At 60.4% G+C, this 25,016-nt stretch overlaps 1 protein-coding gene across 6 annotated transcripts in view; it reads right to left on the reverse strand.

Moving 5' to 3' along the window:
• Nucleotides 1–25,016, reverse strand: part of PRKAR1B (protein kinase cAMP-dependent type I regulatory subunit beta) — an 82,031-nt gene that overhangs the window by 48,738 nt on the left and 8,277 nt on the right. For all 6 annotated transcript variants that reach the window (XM_021085935.1, XM_021085937.1, XM_021085932.1 and 3 more), the window contains exons 3-4: nucleotides 12,876–13,046; nucleotides 11,434–11,525 (exon numbers count right to left, since the gene is read on the reverse strand). In XM_021085935.1, coding sequence (XP_020941594.1) covers nucleotides 11,434–11,525; nucleotides 12,876–13,046 — 263 coding nt within the window. The remainder of the gene's footprint in view (nucleotides 1–11,433; nucleotides 11,526–12,875; nucleotides 13,047–25,016) is intronic.

Consider the following 25,016-nt stretch of genomic DNA (forward strand, 5'->3'; position numbering starts at 1 on the left):
AAAGAAGAAATCACAGACCAGGAGAAAAACACCTGCAAACCCTGTATGTGATAGACGGCTTGTATCCAGAATTTTCCAAAAGCTCTTGTACCGTGAGTTCCCACTGTGGCTCAGTGGGTTAAGAGCCCAACTAGTATCCATGAGGACGCAGGTTCCATCCCTGGCCTCGCTCAGTGGGTTAAAGATCTGACATTGCCGTGAGCTGCGGTGTAGGTTGCTGATGCAGCTCGGATCCCGTGGTGCTATGGCTGTGGTGTAGGCCGGTGGCTGTAGCTCCAGTTTGACCCCTAGCCTGTCTGGGAACCTCCATGGGCTGCAGGTGTGGCCTTAAAAAGCAGAAAAAAAAAAAAAAAAAAAAAAAAGCTCTTATAACTCAACAGCAAGAAGATCAAGACCTCAAGCAGTGAGCACAAGGCTTGGGTAGACATTCCGACAAAAAAGTTACACAAACGGCTGCAAAGCACATGAGAAGAGGCTCAATGTCATCAACCTTCAGGGCAACGCAGAACCACCGGGCGACGCCACACCTGTTAGAGTGACTCCAGCTGGGAGGGAGACGGCACCCAGGGACGCAGGGACATGGGGATCCGGTCACCACAGGCAGGTGTGGACACAGCACCGCCACTTTGGAAAAGAGGAGGCTTCCTAAAAAGTTGGACCTGAAGTTACTGAGCATGCAACCCGGAAATGCCACCCATCGGAACCCACCCGAGAGAAGTGAAGATGTGTGCCCACGGCGACTGCACATGCATGCTCACGGGCTCAGAGATGCTGCCGCTGCCGCCTGGCCAGCGGGTGGCCTTGGGCCTGCACCACGCCGACCTGCAGACCAGAGGCTCACAGGCCGACCCAAGGCTGGGGGGAGAGGGGACGGGGCTGGCGACCTTCCGCTCGGCTGAGGCGACGGCCCCCGACCCACCGAGGAAGCTCTAAACGCCTGCCTGCGTGGTCCCCACCGGGTCCCAACGCCCCCCAGGCCCACAGATGGACCCTGGGCCAGGAAAGTGACCTGTGCACAGATGCACACCTGGGGAAGGAGGTCCAGGTGCACAGGGGACGAGGCGGGGGCCAGACGCCGTGCCCTAAGCACAACCTCAGCCTCACGTGGTTCTCAGGGAATCACTTCGGCGCTTCTGGATGGACAGGGCGGGTTTAGACCGTGCGCCCTTCCCGGGCTGCAAGTCCAAGCGGTGAGACGGTGGCAGAGGGACCACAGAACACACCGTCCCTCTGTCTCGGGTCCTGGCTCACGGCGGCTCTCACGTCACTGAAAGGGCACAGACACTTTTCCTCCTGGAGCCGCTTTCGGAATCACCGTCGTTCCCACATGGTTAAGCCCCATCTTCCAGGAAAGCATCCCTTGGAAACGGCCCTGTCCTGGGCGCCGGCCCTGAGCACGCAGGAGCCACATAAAATCCTCGAGAAGGAAACCCGCTCCGAGCGGCGGCGCAGGTCATGGAGAATAAGCCACACGAAGCTAAATGAAAGTCAAGATTTAAATGCGCAAACTGGCCGCCAGCCCAATCGTAACAGGAAGAGAGTCTGAATCCAAAAGGCGCATTAGCTGGGCTCACGGCCCCGCGGGGAGCCGAGGGGCCTGGCAGAGGCGGCACAAGGACCACGTGGGGCAGGGGGCTTGGCCTCCCTGGGAGGCAAGACTGACACTGATGAGGCGCAGGGGTGCGGGGCCGCAGGACGAGGGCAGAAAACGAGCCTGGGGGAGAAGCGCCACCACAGGGCCCCTGATGCCGCTCTCAGGACACGGGGCAGGCCAGGCTGCTCCAGCCTGTCTCCCTGCCCCGACCCCTACCCACCAGGCCACCATCAGCCCTGAGCCTGAAGGCTCCCCGGCCTCCGTCCAGCCCGTCAGCCAAATTTGGGGCCCAAGTTGGCACAGACATCCGCCTGCCCACTGCCCCACATGCAGCCTCTGTGGCCGGGCAGCCAGATGCCCAATCCCTGACTCGGTCCTCTCACCACCAGGGTCTCTACCGGGGCCGCCCGCTCTGTCCCTGAGGGTCTAAAATTCTGCACTCGGAGTTCCTGTCATGGCGCAGCGGCAACAAATCCGACTAGGAACCATGAGGTTGCAGGTTCGATCCCTGGCCTCGCTCCGTGGGTTAAGGATCCAGCGTTGCCGTGAGCTGTGGTGTGGGTCACAGACGTGGCTCGGATCCCATGTGGCTGTGGTGTAGGCCGGCGGCTGTAGCTCTGACTGGACCCCCTAGCCTGGGAACCTCCATATGCCACAGGTGCAGCCCTAAAAAGCAAAAAAATAAAAATAAAAAAATAAAATAAAATGCTGCACTCAATGTTCACACTCTGGCGAAAGGGCGTTGTTTCGGGTCTACTGTAAACACTGACATTTTAACCAGTGAAATGACCGTATTGCTCTTTTAAATGTGGACAATGAAATAACAATCTGTAGCTTTTCATTATGGAGCCAATTTTCAACACGGAGTCAATCCCGCGTCTGCACCTGGGATGCGTCTATTCTGGGTTCCGTGTCTCTGCAGAGCTGCAGACCGAGCACCCCAGCAGCTCTTTAAAACAAGAAATACTCAGGGTGAAAAACCCTTGTAGGGGAATTTCTGCGTCGTTCGTTCTCTCTTCGAATGGTTTCCCACCGAATTTACCCGAGTGTGACAACATTTATGCCCACAAGCATTTTATCCATCGCCCTACGTGCTTTTCCATAAAAGAAAGGCACCTCTTCTGTGAATCTTTGGAATTTTTTTCAATGACCATAAGACTCTATAAACATTTATATTTTCCTTCAACATTGAGCTTTTTATTTTTATTTATTTATTTATTTTGTCTTTTTTTTTGTTATTTCTTGGGCCGCTCCCGCGGCATATGGAGGTTCCCAGGCTAGGGGTCGAATCGGAGCTGGAGCCACCGGCCTACCCAGAGCCACAGCAATGCGGGATCCGAGCCGCGTCTGCAGCCTACACCACAGCTCACGGCAACGCCGGATCCTTAACCCACTGAGCAAGGGCAGGGACCAAACCTGCAACTTCATGGTTCCTACTCGGATTCGTTAACCACTGCGCCACGACGGGAACTCCAAGATTGAGCTTTTTAAAAAATTATTGGCACGCAGCAGACGAAAGGCACACACGTTACATTTTGAGAAACAGCTATAAATCTGAAAGAATGAAACGGCTTTGGAATATACCACGCATGACACTCTCGCGGACTTGCAGTTCCTTACGGAAAGCGGTGGCGTTGTCCTGATGCCTGCGTCCGGGGGCTGCCCCCCCCCGGGTAAGACCGGGGTGAGAGCTGGGCCTCCGCCCTCAGAGCAGGGCAGACATCCTGAGGAGGACGGGGAGGCTGGCCTCGGCTGCAGACGCGGCCCCTGCATGGCAAAGTGGGCCAGCGCTCGAGGCCGGGTCAAGACCTGGGCCCCTGCCCCTGTCTGCGTGGCCCTCCGTGACCACAGTGACCAGAGGATCTGCCGCCGGCCCTCCCACTCTTTCTGGCCTCAGACTGTCCCTCTGCCAGAGCTGGCTTCCCTGCCCCTCACAATTCCCAGGTCCGGGGCTGCAACACCCCCTCCTCCAGGAAGCCCTCCCTAGGTGCTCTGTCCAGCATAGATCTGCCCACCTGCTCACCGCCCTGGGATAACGCCGACACCTGCAGGATGGACAGGTGAGTGGACGCGAGCTCCTCCCTGGACATCGTGACCTTGCTGCCTCCGAGGGCAGAGGGGACACAGGGAGCTCGCAGAGGTCACGTCCTTGCCGAGGTCACGCAGCCAGCAAGCAGCAAGGCCAGGACAAGACCAAAGCCTTCGCCCCTCCTCAGAGCCAAACAGCCCCTGACGTCACCGCCCCTCTGGGCCAGAAGCTCAGAGGCCCAGGGCTCACTGGCCACTCAAGCCCTGCCACCTTCTGAAGCTTCCTGGGCTCCACCCCACACACCACGCCAAGGTGGGGCTCGGCAGAAGGGGCCACGTTTCCCAAGTGGGGAGCCCTGCGGTCCAGCTGGACCCCGGCCTGGCCAAGCGGGGGACCACGTGCAGACCGCTTCACCTGGCTCTTTGGCCACTGCTGCAGGGCTGGGGGACAGCCTCCTGCTTGCCCTTGGGTTACAGGGCCCATCACAGAGACTTGGCAAACACGCTCAGCCAGACCGGGTTAAAGCCAGGTCCACCCCCCAAGGCCCAGAGCAGACTCAGCCCCTTCGCCGACCAGGGGCTGCTGCACAGGAGGAGAAGGGCAGGAGCGCTGAAGAGCCCCAGCACCCACCGCGGGTGGTTTCTGGGAAAGCCTGCTGGGAGACGAAGTCACCTACACACACCCAGTTTAGTGCGTAACTCATGCTCACCACACCACCACCTCCGTCACTCCCACCAGCACCACCACCGCCACCACCAGCACCATCCCCGCCGTGTTCTGGGCTTTTTTGTCTTTTCAGGGCCGCAGCCGCGGCATGCGGAGGCTCCCAGGCTAGGGGTCGAATTGGAGCCGTAGCCACCAGCCTACACCACAGCTCACGGCAACACCAGATCCTTAACCCACGGAGCGAGGCCAGGGATCAAGCCCGCATCCCCAGGGATCCTCGTCAGGTTAGGACGGGAACTCCCCGTCTTCACCTTCTTCAGCGGCGTCATCACTCCCCAGCACCACCACCACTCCCGCCACCTTCGTGTTCTTCGTCACTGATGTCACCGCTGTCGCCGTCCACACGACGTCGTCACTGCTTTTACCTCCCAGGAATCCCACTGCCAAAGCAGGGACCCAGCCCTGGAGGCGAACACGGGACCAAGCCGACCCGGGCCGGACAGCCCCTCCTTGACACACGCAGAACGAACCACCCACTACCTCCAGTGGTACCACCCGGGTTCAAGACACCATCACCTCACAGGGTCAGCAACACATCCCCTCAACAGGTTTTCCGACTTCTGCCCCGGTGCCCCCGTATCTTCTCCTCTGAACACAAACCGGCAGTATTCAGACAAAAGCCCTGACATGCTAGCTCTACGCCCGAACCTCCAGAGGCTCCCACCTCAGAGCAGAAGCCAGAGCCCTCACAGTGACCCAGAAGACGCACCTGTGTCCTCACTGCCTCTTCCCGGCCTCTTCACTGGCTCTTTTCAGCCTCACTGACCTTCTGGCTGACCCTGACGCTCCGGGCGTGCCCCAGGGCCTTTGCACCTGCACTCCTGCTGCGAAAACACTCGTTCCCCACTGCCTGCCCGATCTGCTTCCTCTCTCTTGGGTTTCACCTCCTCCTATGCGAGGCCTCCCAGGCTGTCCCACTGCCTGCTCCCCGTGCGCCTCTCCAGCCCCCACCGCGTCCGTGGACCTGGCCTCTCCCCAGGGATGGAGCCCCGTAGGGTGAGGTGTCTGCTCTTGGCCACACCACACCTCTGGCCCCTAGAGCAGGACGTGGCAGAAAGGAGGCACTCACCACGCCTGAGACGTGCAGATGGCCGTGGCCTCTGTCACATGTCCCCACCTGCCGCCTATGATTCAGAGTCACCTCTGGGCAGGTGAGAGCTTGGCCCCAGGAGACCACGACCCTGCAGCCTCAGGGTCCCTAGCTCTGGGGGTGAGGACGACCCGACCTCAAGGGCCACGTGGCTGCATGAGCCGCTGCTCGGGGCGGCCGGCTGGGATCAAGGGCCTGCACCCACGTGAGGGGTGGGATTCTGTGCCGGGAAACCAGGTCACGTGCCTTCGAGAGACGAGGATCCCCTTCCGAGCAGCCCCAGGCCCTCCGAGGCCACCTCCACCTGCCCACCCAGGGCGGCGGCCACACACGTCCCCCGGGAGGGAGGAGCACCGCGAGTCTCCCCGGCATCTCCACAGCGCCAGCCCGGCACCCACCAGACGCCTGGATGGACAGGCGTGGAGGAACCAGCCAGGGGCTGCCCCCCTCTTGGCCCCGACGGCCGGTTCAGCCTCAGTCACATAGCAGGATGCACGTCCACCGTCGAGAAGCCAGACACCTAGGACGGCCTCAGGTGGGCGGACAGGGAGGGAGGAAGGGCCCGTGGCGCCAAAGGGTTAAAGCCAGGCTGAAAATGAGGACTGAGCAGCTGACAGGGCTCCGTGTGCCCTCCCACAGCTGTTCCCGGGACTCAAAGCACATCTTTGTCTGCCAGACTCTTAGCAACTGTTGCTTTTTCTGAAGGACAAGCTCAAACCAGCTGTCCCCTCGCAAGATGCAACGCAGGGGAGGCTGAATCTTGAGCGCAACACGAAGAAAACACCGATTGTCTCGGGCGGGAGGGTCCTGGCTGCTCCAGTCTGACCTCCCCACGCCGCCCTCGAGCGCCACGGACGGGACCCCGCCTCGGGAGGCCCCGGCCAAGTGCAGACAGGACCCAAACCCGTAGGCAGGACACGTCTCAGAAACTTCAGGCTGGCGGCAAAGATGCAGCCCCCCATGCGCGTACGGCGCGTGGGGCGGCCGCGAGGACAGGAAACCACACTTAAGCAGCGCCTTGTACTGAAGCGCTGACAGAGGAAACTCTCTGGTGGCCGAGATCCACTTCCGAGAAGCCTGGGTGGGGACGTGGGTGGGAAGGGGGCAAAACCACCCCACAGGTCACCAGGGCTCATCAGGTGACAGCGAACCGGCTGCGTGAGAAGATGGGCCTGGAGACCCCACACCACAAACTCCCCAAGGTTTTGCTGTTTTTTAACTTCTGGCCACAGCATGTGGAAGGGCCAGGGATTGAATCCAAGCCGCAGATGCGGCCACGCCAGGTCTTTTTAACCCGCTGGGCCAGGCCAGGGGTCGAACGTGCGCCTCAGCAGTGACTGGATTCACGGTGGTCAGGTTCTTAACCCACTGTGCCACAGCGGAAACTCCTCTATACGTTTTAAAGCACCATGGCACCAAACTCGCAAGACAGTGGGTGAGCTTAGCGGAGGGTAAAGGAGCTGGGCACTGCCCTCGTGGCAGGGAGGCAGGTCAGCCCAGGGTGCCTCGTCCTAGCCAAGGATTCAAATCCTGCTTCTCTCAGTCCTGCTGGGCGGCCTTGGGTAGCTCACTTGACTTCTCTGTGCCTCCGTGACGGACCTCCCCAGAGGCGCCACAACAACGCCCGTGTTGTTCAAACGAGACGAGCAGACGAGGCCTGAGGTCTGGGGACTGGCTCAGAGCCATGTGACCCAGGCTCCAGAGCCCCAGATCTCACCCTCCCACCCAAGACCCCGGACCTGCTGGGGTCACGTGGCCCACGGCTCGCTAACCTGGAGGCCTCCTCTGCGCAGAGCGAGCCTGGCTTTGTGCAAAATGAAAAACAAATTCTTTGCATGTTCAAGCCATTAAGCATCTCCTTGGATGAGGCCCTGCATTTTCCAAAATGCTAATTTTGTTTTTTAGTGTTGCCTGAAGGGGAAGCAACAAATCCCAAAGCTGCAGCCAGGCTGGTGAGAGGGTCCGAGGGGACTCAGAGAAACAGAGCCCATCCCCTGAGCCGCATGCGAACTCAACAGACGGGCATGTTTTTCCCATCACCTGGGGGCCCGAGCCAATGTGTGGAAAAACAGACGGCAGAGATACGGGGTGGGCGGGAGACAGACAGCTGTGCGGCCAGGGGGGCAGCCAGAGGCCTGTTTTAATTCGAGCTGCAGAGCGCGACCGCTGCCGGCAAGGCCACCCGCCACAGGGTTGAAGGCCCTCACCCACCTGCCCGGCTGGCGGCTCCAATGACGAGCCCAGCCGATGGCCCGCCGCACACGGCCGCTGCCCGGCCCTGGCCCCCATGCGTGCACACCGGGGCCTGCTCATCACCACGCTCTGGCTCCCCCCGGGGGAGGCTCCGCCTCCAGGCCCCCTGGGAGGCCAAGCCGGGAAGGGACCTGACTGAACCCAAGGTTTCCCCCAGGCCTGGGTGCACCCTCGGGGGACAGGCTGGGACCACAGCACCTGCCCGGGCTCTGGAGCATCGCATGGGCTCCCTGCTGAGGCCACTCAGGCCCCTGCGTCCCCAGCAAGGACAGAGAATCTGCTGTTGCTCACAAGAGCTGAAACCAAGCAAGGAGGCTGCACCCGCCACCACCGCTGGGACCCTCGGCACGACCAGTGACCTCTTCAGAAGGGCATGAGAACGTGTGACAGTGCTGCGTGGCCTGGAGCAAGGGGCCAGGGCCCTCCTCTTTCTGGGCCCAGAAACCTCTGTTCACGAGGCAGGGGGATGAGCCAGCCCCCAGGTCCCTCCTGCTGTGTCTTGATAGCCACAGCATCCGGTTTTCCTACCCCAGGCCCAGGTGGAGCAGAGAGTGACACTGGGGAGTGGCCAAAGGGCCACGCCAGCCCTCTCCACACACTAAGCGCTGAGGGCAGAGGGTCTGGCTGGGGGCTCCACCCGTGTGGCTGAGCCAGCCTCGGAGGGACAAGCCGCATCCAGAGAGAAGCCCGCCAGCTCAGCCCCCACCCGCAGGTCAGAGGACCAGAAAGACGCCAACGATGAGGACACGATGGCGATGACAGTCGTGGTGGCGGCGGCGGCGCGGTGATTATGGCGGTGCTGCTTGTGGTGCTGGTGGTGGTGCTGCTTGTGGTGCTGCTTGTGGTGCTGGTGGTGCTGGTGGTAGTAGCCGTGGGGCTGGCGACGGTGCCTGTCGCCCCGTGTGCAGGAGTCCCCTGGCCCCTCTCTGGCTCCCCAGACCCAGCAAGCCAGGGCCAGGTCCCTGCAGTTCCAGGGCCCCAGGACACCAGGACCCCACACGCGTGACAGTCCCTGGGTTACCTGCCCCCCGCCTTCCTGCCCCTCACAGGCGGGTGTGGCCTGTCATCGCAGGAGGCGGCAGAACCCAAGCTGTGGAGCCCCGGCTCTGCCATGCAGGTGGTGTGGTTTGGCCAAGGGACACCCTTTTCATTCCCAGGAGGGCGGTGGCGGGGGGACTGAGGCTCCAGAGCAGCCACACAGACCCAGAGAAAGCCTCCGATAAACGTTGACGAGAAATGCCGCCCCATCCAGCAGAAAGCCGTGCGGTGTGGGGCAGGGACTCTGTCCCACAGCCAGGCCGCATCATCTTCTCGGAGAGCAAAGGGCTGGAACACAAGCCTCCCTCCTTCCACGCTGACACACCTCCACGCAAATGAGAAACACCGGCAGGAGCAAACCACCCAGCCCCTGACCGTGGGGTTATGTGCCTCTCGGCTGAATTTCGCAGGTGGCACCTCCCCAACTGTGGATCTACCTACATGAGCATTCTGGTTACTCTACCCACGCGGAGAAGTGGGGGGAGCCACAGGCAGCGTCCCCATCCAGGCGCACCAGACGCCCTGCAAACCTGGCAAGAATCGTGCAGCAGCACGCGCCAGACCGCGGCGGAGCAGAGGCAAAGCTGCGAAGCCCAGCGTCCAGAAAACTGGAAGAAGCGAAGGCTCTGGATGCCGCAGCGGGAGACTTCATGTGAGAGCCCGGAGACAGCGTCTCCCTGCCCACACCCTCTGGAACCATTTCTGAACCATCCGCCTGTCTCTTCAGGGGTTGCGGCCAGAAACAGGAGCCCGCTGGGGTTTTGGTCTGGAAAGTGAGTTTTCCTATGTGCAAAACAAAAGATCTGAAGCAGACACGCCCCGTGTGAAAGCTTTCTTTCCAAGCCAGCCTTGCAAAGAGGAATTTTAATCCAACCATCTGCTTCCTCCACTTCTTGTCCACCTGGCTCTTGGAGGCAGAAAAGTTCGAGGCAGAGGGAGCCACGTGGTTCTGGAAACTTAGGGTCAAGGGCACAGGATCCAGCAGACACTTCCTGGACACATGCAGCCGGCACGAGCCACAGAACCCAGATGAGCTCGCCTTAGCCGGGCTGGCCCTACACCAAGGCTTTCTGAACCAGCTGGTCCCTGGGGGCTGGAAGGGGCCACCAAGGGCCTGAGGAGTCTGCTTTATACACAACTGCCCCCGGGGGCACCCGGGCGCCACAGAGAGGAGAGGCTCAGCCTTCAGTGGGGCCAGAAGAGAAGCTGAGCCTGCAGTTCCTCTGAAAGTTACACGTGGACTCAGCACGGAATCCAGTGGTTCCTCTCCTAGGGTCGTGACCAGAGACGCAGACACCCCTCCCACAGCAGCACCAGACACAGCGACCAAAGCTGGGGCGAGCCCACACGTCCATCAACTGACAAACAGAGAAACAACTGTGGTCCACCTGCTCCCTGGAATATTACTCACCCTTCAAAAAGGAAAGGGGCTGCCGCCTGGATGACCCCTGAGGACGTGATGCTTGTGAAGCAGACAACACAAGAGAGGACCCAGGCTGCATGACTCCACTTAGTCAAAATAGAAGAGGCACCTCCACAGAAGCAACAAGCAGATCAGAGAGGCCGGGGGCGGGTTTCAAGGATGGGGGGGATGCGGAGTGACCACTTAACAGCCACTGGTTTCTGTTCAGGAGGGTGGAAAATTCTGGAAATAGTGTGGTGGCTGCACAGGGCTTCCTGAACGTAACTAATGCCACCGACTGGTCCACCTGCAGACGGATCAAATGGCGCACCTCACACACATTTGCTAAAACTGCAATGAAAAGAGAGAAGGCGGCAGGGCAGGTCTGGGCGGTGCTTCTGAGGTCCGAGCAAATGCACACTTGGGGGGAAAAGTGGGGGCCGTCAGAAGGCAGAGGCCGCGATGTCAGGAGCCCCATTTCCTGGCGTCCCCTCCTCAGGCCAGTCTCCCCACAGCTGGGCCGGGCCAGGCGACCGCCCTGACCTGGCACCTTCGGAAGTGACGCGTGACACTCCCAGACCAAGGAGGGGACGAGCGGGGCCTGGGGAGCACGGAGCCCACGCATAGCCTCCCCCCCCCAGCCTCGGCCAGGCTCGCAGAACTCGGATTCTGAAAAAAGGCAGGGTCCTGGGACCCCCTGGGGCGGAAAACCCGGGGACCCCAGTGTGGCCACTGCAAGAGGAAGGAACTGAACAGAATGGGAAGCGTGGCCCAGGGAGGCACCAGGACCCTCGGAAACTCGAGGACACGTCTGTGAACCCAGAACAACTCTGAGGGCGCAGTGTGGGCTCCCCGGGGCCCAGCCCCCAACAGGGTGGACGACGCAGGCGCGCCCATAATTTACACAATCACAACTCCCAAGTGAAGCATCTGAGCCCCTTCATGCCTCCCTGGACGCCTCCCTGGAATGACCTTTGTCCCCAGCCCACAGCCGCTGCCCAGGCCCCTCTGGTCCGTGCCAACCATCACCTGGCTCAGGATCACGTGCCCCTGGGACCGGCACGCCTTTCACCATGTCCCCAGGAGGCAGCCAGCTCAGCGTGGGCTTGGAAGCCCTGTGCAACCTGGAGAGGCTGGGGGACGAGGCCCCAGGGTCCTCCCGTGCCGAGAATGGGCCTAGGGCGCCTGGGGTGCACTGAATTTCCGGTCGCCGCCTCCGCCGCCACCCCGGGAGCCCGTGCCTCCCAAACCGACCCTCGAGCCCGGGAGCCGGACTGCCGCCTGCCCCCGCCGGCGCTCACCTTCTCTCGTTGTCGTCCAGGTGCGCAAAGAGAACGTTCTTGGAGATGGCCCTGGCCAGTGCCGTCATGGTCTTGTAGTCTTTGGGGATGACCTGCCGGGGAGGCCAGAGCAAGTCAGACCCCGCGGGCCTTCCCAGACCCCCCGCCTGGCCCGCAGCTCGAAACCGGGCCGCTCAGCCCTCCGGGTGTGGCTACGGTGACGGCAGACGGGCGCCTTGACGTGTGAGGCGCACGTCCCAATTTTTGGAATTTTAAAAAAACAAGGTAAAGAAGGAGTTCCCGTGGCAGCTCAGTGGTAATGAACCTGATTCGTATCCATGAGGACGCAGGTTCGATCCCTGGCTCAGGGGGTTACGGAGCCTGCGTTGCTGTGGCTGTGACGCAGGCCGGCTACTGCAGCTCCAATCTGACCCCCTAGCCTGGGAACTTCCCCAGGCCGCAGGTGCAGCCCTAAAAAGCATAATAATAAACAATAATAAGGTAAGAAAGAAGAGGCAAAGGACCCAGAGTGGCTGAGAGCTGGCGGCGAGCACCGCTCAGAACCTGGGATCCTGGTGGACAGGCCCCAGGGGCCTCGGGCCCCCCGGAAGCTGCAAGACCTCCAAGCGCTTGCATGAGCACGTCTTGTGCGGGTTTCTTAACTCGCTGGCTTTTTTAGAGGAATTAATACTTGCGATGTTTGAAAACGGAAAAAGATAACTTGATCCATGCTTGGGGCCGGGGCCGCGGCCGCAGCCACGGCCAGCTCCACCTTTCAGGAGGTGGCGGAGGGCCAGGCAGCAGTCTGGACCCTGCCATCAAAATCCAGGTAACTGGGTGGAAAGAAAGCCAGATCCACGCCCGCTGGGACCAGCCTGGGGAGCTCATGGTGTGTGTCCCGGGAACCAGGGAGCAGCTGATGGCTGGCAGCGGGGTCGCCAATGCCAAGATTCCTCCCATAAAACGAGAGCCACAGAGGGAGCGGCCGTCTGGGCTGCGACGTGACCCCACCTCACGCGCAGATGCCCCTAACTCTCCTCCAGGCTGAGGGGTGACAGCGGGACCCCGCCTGGGGGTGTCCTGCCTCAAAAACCATGGAGCCCTTTACAGAGAGACCCTGAGGGGCAGGACGGAGCCCCTTAAAGAGCCACTGCAGCTCCGACAACCGAGTGACAGTTCAGATTTGCAGACGGTGACAGGAAGCGCCCTCCACTCCGCTAATCTGGTCACTCGGGGGCACAAATCCCATCCAGGGAACCAGCCTGGTACCTTCCAGGGAAGCAGACCCACTCGTCCAGCCCATTCCCCCCGGTTTCCTCAGGACCCCACCCAGGCCATCCCTCCCTAGGATGCGGGGCGGGGGGGTGGGGGTGAGGATATAGGGAGGGCTTGGGATACCTGGGGTGGGGGGAGGGGGACTCCCTGGGATGGGGGGGCCTGGGATGCGGGGAGGGGGCGCCCACCTTTCGCACGTAGGACACGGCGTCCTCCTCCGTGTACACCTCGGCGCTCACGCCCCCGCGCCGGTGCCGGGCTTTCACCACCGGGTTGGGCAGCGGTGGGGACACCTCCTCGTCGTACAGGTCTGACTGGGAGGCCGATTTCTGCTGAGCCAGAATCTGTCTGTTTTCTTCCTGGGGGAGGATGGCCCGGGAGGTGAGGAGAGTGCAAAACCCGAGTCCGTCCCACTCGCGGTGGGGGCGGCAGTCACAGGGCCCCGGGGAGGTGGGCAACCCGCATAGCCCGGCCCCTCGCCCATCCCCAACGCCTCTGGGGCGACCCTGTGCTGAGCCCACCCTCCTCCAGACGTCAAGGCCACCTCCAAGCCCACCTCCGCCCAGTCCACAGCTCTGCCGGCCACAGAGCCCGGCACCCAGAGGCCTTTGGTTCCTTCACACCTGAAGCAAAGTGTCCAGGTCCCAGGTTCCAGAGGTCAGCCCCACTGGGTTCACGCAGAGGGCGGAAGGCGCCCCTACTCTGCTCACGGATGTGCCGGAAACAGGAGGTGGGTGAGTGACAGAGAAAAAGCCATTCCTCATTTTCCTCTCTCTTTTCAGTATTGCTTTTTTTTGAATTTTTTTCTTTTTAGGGCTGCACCCGTGGCATATGGAAGTTCCCTGGCTAGGGGTCGGAGCTACAGCTGCCAGCCTACGCCACAACCACAGCAACGCCGGATCTTTAACCCACTGAGCAAGACCAGGGAGCAAGTCTGCATCCTCATGGATGCTAGTTGGGCTCCTTACCGCTGAGCCGCGACAGGAACTCCCCAGCACTGCTTTTTTAAAACTATTTACGTACAGAGGGCACAAAATCCAGAAAGTGCAAAGGGCCACGGGTGACAAGAGGCCTCCCAGCCCTGACCCTCTGTCCCACGTCCCCGGCACAACCTCGATGACCACCTCGTCCCTGGACGAGCCCCGGCGCCCCGGCACAGCGCCCAGGACCGAGCCGAGCATCTCAGATTGTTCACTTGTGCAAGCGCCCCCCTCCACACGACCCCACAGCACAGCCAAAACCAGCACGGAGGCCCCGACCACCCTAACACACGCATGTCTTCGTCAAAAACCCAAGGCTGGGTGGGGGCCCCTGTGCCTGGTGGGCTGGGGGGTCTGAGGGCACTGGTGGGCTGGGGTGGGGGGGCGTCTTCCTGAAGATCAGCCCTGGACGCACCAGCAACCACTGCATCGCTCCAGAACTGCCCTCCAAGTAAACCCCTCACCACTCTTCTGTCACCATGACAACGGGCCATCTCGTCCTGAGGCCAGCACCACACCGCCCTGGCACCAGGAGTCACGTGCTTGTTTCCCACCCTTCGCGAGAATTATTGGGGGAGAGAGAAGGGTGAGCCACCGGAAACATGTCAGTTACACGGTGTGTTAATTCTCTGCAGCATTAAGACTGAGGTGGGAGTTCCCGTCGTGGCGCAGTGGTTAACGAATCCCACTAGGAACCACGACGTTGCAGGTTCGATCCCTGGCCTCGCTCGGTGGGTTAAGGATCCGGCGTTGCCGTGAGCTGTGGTGTAGGTCACAGGCGCAGCTCGGATCCTGCATTGCTGTGGTGTAGGCCAGCGGCTATAGCTCCAATTGGACCCCTAGCCTGGGAACCTCCATATGCCGTGGGATCAGCCCTAGAAAAGGCAAAAAGACCAAAAAAAAGAGACTGTTGTGAAGCCTGTTCCACTTTTACAGAAACCACAAACTCCACTGAACACTCATATAAACCATGAATTTTAACTGCAAGGAAGAGATGCTCAGCCTTAGCTTTTGTAAGCTACTAAAAATAAGAACAACAATACAGATAACGACAAGTCCGTGGGATCTTGATGTGGGATTGGGAGCCCGAGTGGGAAAACTCCGCCAACTGCAGGGTGAACCGCTGACAGTGACGCCGAGACGTCCGCAGAGTCAGGCCTGCACGAGCGACCGGGCTCCACACGGATGGCGACAGACAGGCGAAGGGCGACCTCGGCTGAGGTTGGGAGGAAGTTATTCCAGGCTCCCGAGGAAATGAGGAGACCACCGCCCCATCCCACCCACCCCCCGAGCAAATCAGGGGATGTTTTCTCAACGGAGACAAAATTCACATAAAAGTCACAGGTAACCAAGGTAGAGTGTGCAATTCTGCGGCGTTTAGCACTTTCACGGTGTTCTGCAAACATCGCCAATATCCCGATCCCAACATCTCATCATCCCCAAACCCCAGGTACCCATCAGCAGCCCCTCCTCTCCTGCCCCCCGCCCCCCCCGGGCGTGGCATCCGCGAACCGGCCTCCATCCGGGTGGATGTGCCCACTTTGGATACTCGACAAGAAAAGAACCAAACAAGGCGTGTCTGTCCGTGGCCAGCAGCACTCCGTCCTCGGGCGCGTCTGAGCCGTGCACACGGGCACGCGTCCCCCCTCCACCCCGGCCGCCTTCTGCTGCGGATCGCACGCTGGGTAGCCCGGCTCGTCGGCTGATGGACATGGGCTGGGGCCGTCCTTCCGCTGGGTGGGTGGGCAGGCATGTGCTTCCGAACTGTTCTCAATTCTTGGGGACACCCCCCGGGGGAGGGGGGGCTGCTGGGTCCCACGGTGACTCGGGCTCAGCTTGATGAAGACCCTCCAAACTGTCTCTACCGCCTCGAGGTTCCACGTTCCCAGCAGCCCTGCCCGAGTCCTCTGGTTCCCCCGACGCCCTCGCCACTCTCTGCGTTTGGTTCGGTTTTTTTGGTTTTGCGGGGGGGGTGTCTTTTTAAGGCCACACCCACAGCATATAGAGGTTTCCAGGCTAGAGGTCGAATTGGAGCTGCAGCTGCTGGGCTACGCCACAGCCACAGCCACACCAGATCTGAGCCACCTCTGCCACCCACACCACAGCTCCTGGCAAGGCAGGATCCATAACCTGCTGAGCAAGGCCAGGGATGGAACCTGCATCCTCATGGATGCTCATCGGATTCTTTAACCACTGAGCCACAAGGGGAGCTCTCATTTGGGTCTGTTTTTGATCCGGTCGATGCAAGCTGGGCTTTTACACTGACTTCGCGATAACAGTGTGACCTGCACTTGGGAATGGCCCACAGACAGCTGGGGTCCCAGGCCCGGGGCACAGACGCAAGCTCGTTCTGGATGCTCAGCTCCAAGGGGCCCCCACAAGTCGCCCCACCACCCCCAGAGACAACCGGGAGCCAGGAACTCACCGAGGGAGAGGGCCACGAGCAGCACACAGGGCTTCCTTCCTCTTAGAGCTCATTCTCCTCATGCTGTTCCTGGCGAACTCCTACACATGCATCAAGGCCCACTCCAACGACGCCTCCAGCATATAAAGCCTTCCTATCACCACCCCCCTTCCTCAAAGATTTTGTTCATACACTGGAGCTCAAGTCACATTGCCGCAAGACGATGTGCCACAGGACAGTGACACCACTACCCGGAAGAAGCGGTGCGACGAGCTGGTTGAAAGCAAGAACGAGGAACCCGGAGCTCCCGATGGCTCAGCGGGTTAAGAATCTGGAGCTGGAGTTCCTGCTGTGGAACAAACCCGAATAGCATCCAGGCACCCACGGGAGCATCAGCAGCCTAAGGAATTGTGACCCAAAAGAGCAGCTGCATCAGCTCTGGTGACACGAGTGTGGGGTCGGTCGGTCCGTCCGCAGGTTCCCCGCCCGGGGCCCTTGGAAACGGCAGCCCTCGAGCCCCGCCGGCAGAGGCTCGGCCCCGGCCCCGCGCGAGCACCAGAAGGTGCTCTTCTTCCAGGAAGCGGCAGCCCAGGCCTCTGCTCGATTTTCCGCCTTTAGCGGCAGAGGTCCAAGGGGGCAGGACACAGGTGGCTCACAACACGAAGGCCACTTCAGGGGGTGCTGAGAGCACATGGGGGGCAGGGCCCCCAGGGCGCGGGGGCAGCTGCCCGGGGCTCTGCCTCAACGGCACCGGCGCGTTATTTCTGGACGGCACCCCTCCCCCCGGGTTCCAGGAAACCTCGGATGCTCGGAGCTCCCCTTCCTGTCTCCTGTTTTCATGCTGACGAATCGTCTGCGCTGCAGGATGGCTGAGGGCGCGGGGTCAGGACGGGCGATCAGGCCAAAGGGATCTTCATAACAAGAGTGTGGGAACGGCGTTTCCAGAAAGCTCCGTGACCAGAAACTGCCCCGAAACGCGTAACGCAGCTCCAGGGACTGGCCCCGTCCTGCCCCCCGGGGCCGAGGCGCCCTGGGTCACGGGTGACCGTCCCTGTCATCCCGACCCCGTTTCTCCTCCACGAGGGCCTGAGAGGGGGCGACGCGGGAGCCCTTCCGGAAGGAGCTGACCCTACGGCCGGGGCCCTGGGACGGGGAGCCCCTCCAAGTCCCCGCTCCCTCTCCGGGCGAGGACCCCGCCCCGGGGGCGTCCCAGCCCAGGCCCGGGGGTGGCGTCTGAGGCCCCAAGCACCAGGGCGGGGCCGCTGTCGCAGTGTCCCCACCCCTGGAGCCCCATGCCCTCCCCTGCGGCTACATCTCCGGCCGTGAGGCACCCCCACCACGAGGCAGAGAAACCAGGGCCAGAGGGCATGAGGGGCAGGTGGGGGCACCTGGCCGTTCAGCAGCAGGGCGAGAAAAGGAACACGGAACTGCCGTCATTTGCTGAGCGCCTTCTGTGTACCAGGCCTCACAGAGAAACTGCAGAGAAAAAGCGGTCGTTCTGTCATGAGCTCAAACAGGACAGATGGACGGGTAGAGGCCGCAGCTCGGCGAGGAGCGAGCCCCTCTAAAGCACGGGTACGGGGGGCTCCTGCCCACCTGCAGGAAGACGGAGTCAAGGAGGGCTCCCTGGAGGAGGCGGCTTCTGGGTCCACCCAGAGGAGAAGAGCTGATGCGGGCGGTTGTGAGTCCCCCCTCACCCCCCTCCGCCCCCACCTGAGCAAGTCGCGGTTGGTCTGGCTCTTCACGAGGTAGTAGCCCCAGCTGTGGGTCACCCAGCCCTTAGACTCGCATTCGATCATCTGGGCCAGTCCTCCAACTGCTGCTTCATTAATTTCACCTTTTAGCCGCCTTATTTTGCCTTCTTTCTGCCTGGCTTTCTTCCTCTAGTCCTGATTCTCAGCGGGCACAAGGCAGTGGGCTGAAAAGGGTCCCTCAAGATTCACGTCCATCCAGAACCTCGGAGCGTGTCTTTATTTGGAAACGACTCTTGGCAGATACCATCAAGATGGGATGGTCCTGGGTCAGGCTGGCCCTAATCCCGTGGCGAGCATCCTCGTGAGAAGCGGACACCTGGACAGACGCACAGGGACGAACACCCCAAGCGGTTGGGGGGGTGCTGGGGCAGACGCTCCATCAGAGCCCCCAGGGGCTGGAGGGGGTGCCTGGGGCAGACCTTTCCATCAGAGCCCCCAGGGGCTGGAGGGGTGCCTGGGGCAGACCTTCCATCAGAGGCCCCAGGGGCTGGGGGGCAGCTGGGGCAGACCCTCCACCAGAGCCCCCAGGGGCAGCCCCCAGAAGCACCCCCCTGCCAGAAGCCTCTTGGGCTTCTGGCTTCCAGAACCGTCAGGCATTGACTATCTCTTTTAAGCTACCCAATTTGTGACAATTTGCTCTGGTACCCTAGGAAACCAAGACATACAGCTAATTTCTCATCTCATTTGTCATGAAACTGCAAACGTCCGTCTAAATACCCATTCTGATGCATCCAACATGTTTTGATATGAACCTTTTACTGTCATTCGACCTAAATATTTCATAAGTTTTTACAATTTTCTTTAACTGATAAACCTATGCAGACGCTTGTTACTCATTTCCAAACGTACGAAGAGGCTGCCTCTTTCTCTTTTTTCTGGCCGTCTTTTTATTCATGATTCGAAACTTTATTGGAAGATAGTCCAAGAATTCGGTTTCTGAGCGCGAAAAAGGCTTAAATTCATCCTGTGATTCCTTGAAAGAACACGTCCCACCGGGCACTTAATTCTCAGATTCTGATTTGCACACACGTTTCCCGGATCGCCCGCGCAATCGCTCGTGACCGAGAAAGGACACGGAGCCGCGTGACGACACGAAGGAAGACGCCCTGTCCCCTCCGAGATACGGCCCCGCCCATCTCTTGCGACTCAGGGGGAAACACAGCTTCCTGGTGAGCTTGCCATCACGTCCTCGGCCCAGTGCGCAGCAGGTGTCAGGGATTTCTGAATGAATGAGTGAATGCCTGGAACCTCCCAGAGAAGTGGCGTAACTTATCCGTGGATACTGCTGAGCCTGTAATTCTGTTTCTTACAATACCTCCCAAGGAAACCATGAGAGGCATCAAAAAGATACCTGTATGAGAATGGTCCTTGCAGTGCTAAAAAAAAACGCTTTGATCCAACCAGCAACAATAAGAGATTACTCACGTCAGGTCAGAAACATCTACAGAACACTCTACACCACCAAATCATACTTCAGTACCTTTAGTGATCACATAAAGATTGGTTTAGAACACGCAGGATTCAAAATTACATGTAGTTGGAGTTGCCGTTGTGGCTCAGTGGAAACGAATCTGACTAGGAACCATGAGGATGAGGGTTCGATCCCTGGCCTCGATCAGTGAGTTAGTGAGTCAAGCACCCGGCGTTGCCGTGAGCTGTGGTGTAGGTCGCAGACGCGGCTCGGATCTGGTGTTGCTGTGGCTCTGGTGTAGGCCGGCAGCTGTAGCTCTGATTCGACCCCTAGCCTGGAAACCTCCATATGCCGCGGGAGCGGCCCAAAGAAATAGCAAAAAGACAAAAAAATAAAAAAAATAAAAAAATAAAACAGGCCTGGAGTTCCCGTCATGGCGCAGTGGTCAACGAATCCGACTAGGAACCATGAGGTTGTGGGTTCGATCCCTGGCCTCGCTCTGTGGGTTAAGGATCCCGTGTTGCCGGGAGCTGTGGTGTAGGTCGCAGACGCGGCTCGGATCTGGCGTGGCTGTGGCGCAGGCCGGCGGCTACAGCTCCGAATCGACCCCTAGCCTGGGAACCTCCATATGCCGAGAGTGCGGCCCTAGAAAAGACAAAAAAAAAAAGAAGAAAACAGGCCAAAGACATGGACAGACACCTCAACAAGGAAGACGCAACAATCGGCAAATATGCATGGGAATGAGGGGCCACGAGACACGTGGAAACTCGGAGTAAAACGAGACGCCAGCACGCAGCCGTCAGAGTGGCCCAGCCCCAGAGCACCGACGCCACCTCGTGCTGGCAGGGACCTGGGGCAGCAGGAAGCCTCGTCCGTCGTGGGTGGGAACACGACGTGGTGCAGCCACTCTGGAAGACAGTTTGCGGGTTTCTCACAAACTACATGCACTCTCGCCAGGCAGTCCAGCAACGGCACTGCAGGTATTGATCAAACGGACCCAAGGCTCCACCCACGGACCGTCGTGGTGGCTGTACTCACCACAGCTACAACGTGGAAACAACCAAGACGTCGCTCAGCCGGTGACGGATAAATAACCCGTGGTCCCCGGAGAAGAGAGTGCCACTCGGCTCCGGGAAGGAGCGAGCTGTCAAGTCACAAGAAGACTTGGACGGTCCACGTTCTCTGCAGCCAATCTCCACCCTGAGCAGCAGACCCGCTCACTCAGTGCCTGGGCTTCTGACCTGCAGAACTGTGTGCCACCGAGAAATACAGATGCACCCAGTGGGTGGTGGTGTGTTATGCAGCTAACACACAGAAGTTCTCTCTGTTTAAAAGGATACCCCCTTGGAGTTGCCGTCGTGGTGCAGTGGTTCACGAATCCGACTAGGACCCATGAGGTTGCGGGTTCGATCCCTGGCCTCGCTCTGTGGGTTAAGGATCCGGCATTGCTGTGAGCTGTGGTGTGGGTCGCAGACGCAGCTCGGATCCTGCATGGCTGTGGCTGTGGTGTAGGCCGGCGGCTACAGCTCCGATTGGACCCCTAGCCTGGGAACCTCCATATGCCGCGGGAGCGGCCCTAGAAAAGGCAAACACACACACACACAAAAAAAAAAGTCACTCCTAGCACAGAGTAGATACTCAAATATTCTCTCAAAGTGCAGTAGGTTCATCATACATTTCAGCTTAAAAAATCAGACTCAAAATTCCCGAAAGAACCTCATCCAGGTCCCAGGAGAAAGCTCTCTGTGGACACGATGCCACATACACTTGCTTTTCTGTATTCGTAACAACAACAACAAAACTTGGAGGAACCGGGGCGCCTGTGAGAGAAGCCAGTCTGAAAAGGCTGCGGACTGCGTGTTGCCAGCGGCCTGACCTTTGGGAGCCAGCAAAGGGCTGGGGTCGCCAGGGGTCGGGGAGGGTGGGGGACCAGGAGCAGCACAGGCGGTTTGGAGGGTGGCGAGGACGCTGGGCGACATGAGAATGATGGAAACGGGGACCACCTTTGTCCACACCCTCAGCATCTACGACCGAAAGACTGAGCCTCGGGTAACCTCTGGGCGTTTGTTAACGAGGCCACATCAACGCTGCCTCTGAATCTCCACAGGGCTCCCCGCTAAGGTGGGCGAGGCCAGGAAAGCTGCCTCCCTTTGCTGCGGACCTAACCCTGCTCCTCAACCGGCTGAGGTGTTGACAGCAGCCGGCGGCAGGTGCTAACCTAGTGCCCGTGTGGGGAGGAAGAGCCCCCAAAGAGGCAGCAGCACAGAAAGCACCGCTCCGGGAAACGCCCAAGGTCAGACTCTGGCGAGACCGCTGCGCTCCTTTCTCCTCCCCTGAGCCCTCCTGCGATTGTGCGGGGTCGACCTTTCCTTCCAGGACGCCATCCTTTCTGAACGTTTTCAACCTTTTTAAAAACCGCTCCAGACGCTCTGGGGTTCCTGCAGAGCTTCCTCACATCACGCGGGGAACAGCTGCCCTGCGCGCCGGAGATGCATCTCACGGAGACACGGCTGGACGGACAGGCACGGCTGCGCCCTCGCGTGCAGACACCTGCTGCTCTCAGGCTGTCCCTGCCCCCTGGGCTCTGTCAGCGCCGCCCCTCCGCACCCCTTGAAATGCTGGGGCTCAGAGGCCCACCTGGGGCCCCTCACCACCCCTGCACCCCAGCCCGGGCCTCGCCCCAAGCCTGCTGTCTCCACCACCCCCACCAGACCTTGAGAGCCGCTGTCTGCTGCTAAGGGCGCCCAGGACCCTCCCACTCCCGCCCAGAAACCTGAGGACCCAGAGCACCCCTCCCTCCCACCCCCACCGTCTCCAAACCTCCCCCCTCTTCTGACTTCTCCCTGGCTCCGTCCCCGCCCCTCCACCGCCACTCAGGCGAGCAGGCATCTCCACTGAACGGCGCCAAGAATACGGGGTCACCCACGTGCCTTTTCTTTCTCACATCCCAGGGCTTCCCCACAGGCCTCTGGTCCGCACACACGCACAGCCTCCCCCACCGGGCACCCCCCTCGCACGACGGCCTCCTCCTGTCCTGTCCACGCTCAGTCCTAGGGCCGAGGGATCACGACACATCCCCCCCGGCCTGGCGGCCACCAGAACAACCGCAGACTCTGGCCTGGACATCCAGGGCCACACACCCTGCCTCCTCCAGGAAGGCCTCCTGGCCTGCCTCGGCCCACAGCAATCCCCCAGCCTGCGCCGGCTCTGGACTGCACACGCGGTGCCTGGCCAGCATACAGGGCTCCCTCCATGTCCACGCAAGCCCCCGTCCCCCCAAGCCTACCCACCCCATCGCCCCGAGGAAACGCCTCCACTCAGAAAGTTCCCTCACAGCTGGCTGCCCTCCCCTGCAGGGCGCCATCCGCAGGCTCGAGGTGAACTCATCCCCCCACCTCGGCCTCCCCGGTGGCCGCCTTGGGGCCGGGAGGAGGGACGGCCCCTCGAGGTCCTCAGGACTTCAACACCAACCCACCCAAAGTACGCCTCTGTCTGAATGACAGACGGAGAGCCGGTCGTCAGAGGCACAGGGGCCCCTCCGCGGGGTCTCCAGACTCATCCGACGCCCTGTTCCGCCCGCAGCCCTTGGGAGGCGCTACTGGAGCCGACAGCACTTCCTTCGGCGGAAGCCCTGCGGGTGTAGGTTCTGCCGGAGGAGCGTCCGCTCACCCCAAGTGCAACCGCGTAGCCACTCATTTTATCTAAGGCCACCAAGCAGCCTGCGTCTCCGGCGTCTGCCCGGCAGATCACAGGGAAGCCACCCCTGAGCCACTCAGGGGACGGTGGTGGCACGAAGGGAACAAGGGTCCAAGGTCCACAAACCAGCACAGAAGCGGGCGGCACAGAGCAGGTGGACGCGGATTGGGGAAAGGGCGGCGGCCTCACGTCGGGGAAGCCGTGAGCTGGTCCGGTCCTTTGGGAGCAGTCGGGGAACAGGGTTCAAGAGCCACAAACACCCAGTCACTCTGGGCCCCCAGCCTGTCCCTGACATGTCTGCACACACACCCCTTTCTCCTCTACATCGTCTCCTTGGCACAAAGGTGATTTCTGAAGGGAAAAACCCTGAACGCCATCAAACGCAAAACGATGGGAAGGTGAAATTATGACACATCCACGTCATGGATGCGTGACAGCCCCCAGACGCCATAAAGACCCTGCTGCTCAAGTGCACACTGAAAAACGGCCAAAGTGGTAACACTGTGTCATGTTTCACCACAACAAAACAAGCTACTACAGGAGCTCCCGGTGTGGCTCCGTGGTTAACAAACCTGACCAGTATCCACGGCGGCACAGGTTCCACCCCTGGCCTCGCTCCGTGGGTCGAGGATCCGGCGTTGCCGTGAGCTGTGGGGTAGGTCGAAGACGAGGCTCGGATCCGGCGTTGCTGTGGCCGTGGTGTAGGCTGGCAGCTATAGCTCTGATTTAACCCCTAGCCTAGCAATTTCCATATGCCTCTGTGCAGCCCTAAAAAGCCCCCCCAAAAAAGGAAAGGCCTCAGAAAAGTGTCGGGCCGGCACACAGGTGCAGTGCGAGGGGTGCATTTTCATAGGACGGCCTTTCTCTGCACCGTTTCAAATTCAGTGTCAAAGGGACGGATGACCATCTGGACAAGATCTGGAAGGCGGGGTCCTGGGGGGGCCCCACGCTGTGTGTTGCCAGCAAAAGATAAGGACTGTCTCTCAGCCTCAGGTTTCCACCAGAGAGGAAGCCCACCTCCGGGCCCGCATACCCACTGAGGCCTGGGTGGCCTGGCCAGGGCAGCACCCGGAGAGCTGCGCCATCCCACCTGGCTGTGTGGGCAGCACCGCCTCCGACCTTATAAGAGGCCTCACAAACACGCTTCCTGCTCCAGACACAAGAGGAGAAAACTGTTCCCCCCAGGCTTCTGCCCCGGCCCACCTCCAGGCAGAGAGAGCTCCAGGACCCAGAACCCATCCTGCGCCCACGCCACCAACACTTTGCAGCAGCTCCCTGGTCGGCAAATGTGTCAGGAAGTGAGACTTCGGTGGGGTTTAGGCTCTTTAACCCCCCTCGCGTTTGGGGACCTCGGCTCCACCTGCACATCCGCTGCTAACGCCAGGGAGGGACTCCCGGGAAAACGCACCCATGTGTGAAAGCTTGCACACGACTTCGGAGACTCCGCAAGACTGCCCCCAGAGCCTGGAACCTAGGCTCCCTTGTCACCTGTGGACAAGTCACCCTATCTCTTCCAGACCTCAGTCCTAACTTGTCAAAAGCAGGTAATAAACTGCCTCTCTGGGCAAGTAGGATCAGTTAATCTTCCCCAATGTTTATGCCCGTCCCAGCCTCTACTCCAAGCTCCAAACTGAGAGGACGCTCGGATCTGGTGTTGCTGCGGCTGCGGTGTAGGCCGGCAGCGGCAGCTCCGATTCGACCCTTAGCCTGGGAACTTCCAGATGCCACAGGTGCAGCCCTAAAAAGAACCCCCCCCCAAAAAAAAATTTTTTTAGTGGATTGTTTTAAAGAGAAGAAACAAATACGTCCCTTTGGATTAAGGCTATGTGTCCCAGGAGCCACTGTCCAAACTAAACCACTGGGGGGCGGGGGGGGGGGGGCTCGGGGACGCAGAGGTGCTTAAAAACAGACCATGGCCCCCGCTGGGTTCCCATTAAGGGCCCACAAGAGACGGGCAGGGGCAGCTGTGACAAGGACCGGAAGGAGGAGCCTTGGGTGACTCCAGAGAGTTCCGGGGAGGAAGGGGGCCCCCGCGGAGGAAGCAGGAGAGCATGAGAGGCGTCATTCACGGGGCAGTGAGCTGG

Source organism: Sus scrofa, chromosome 3, assembly GCF_000003025.6.
Source record: "Sus scrofa isolate TJ Tabasco breed Duroc chromosome 3, Sscrofa11.1, whole genome shotgun sequence".
Classification (NCBI taxonomy): domain Eukaryota; kingdom Metazoa; phylum Chordata; class Mammalia; order Artiodactyla; family Suidae; genus Sus; species Sus scrofa.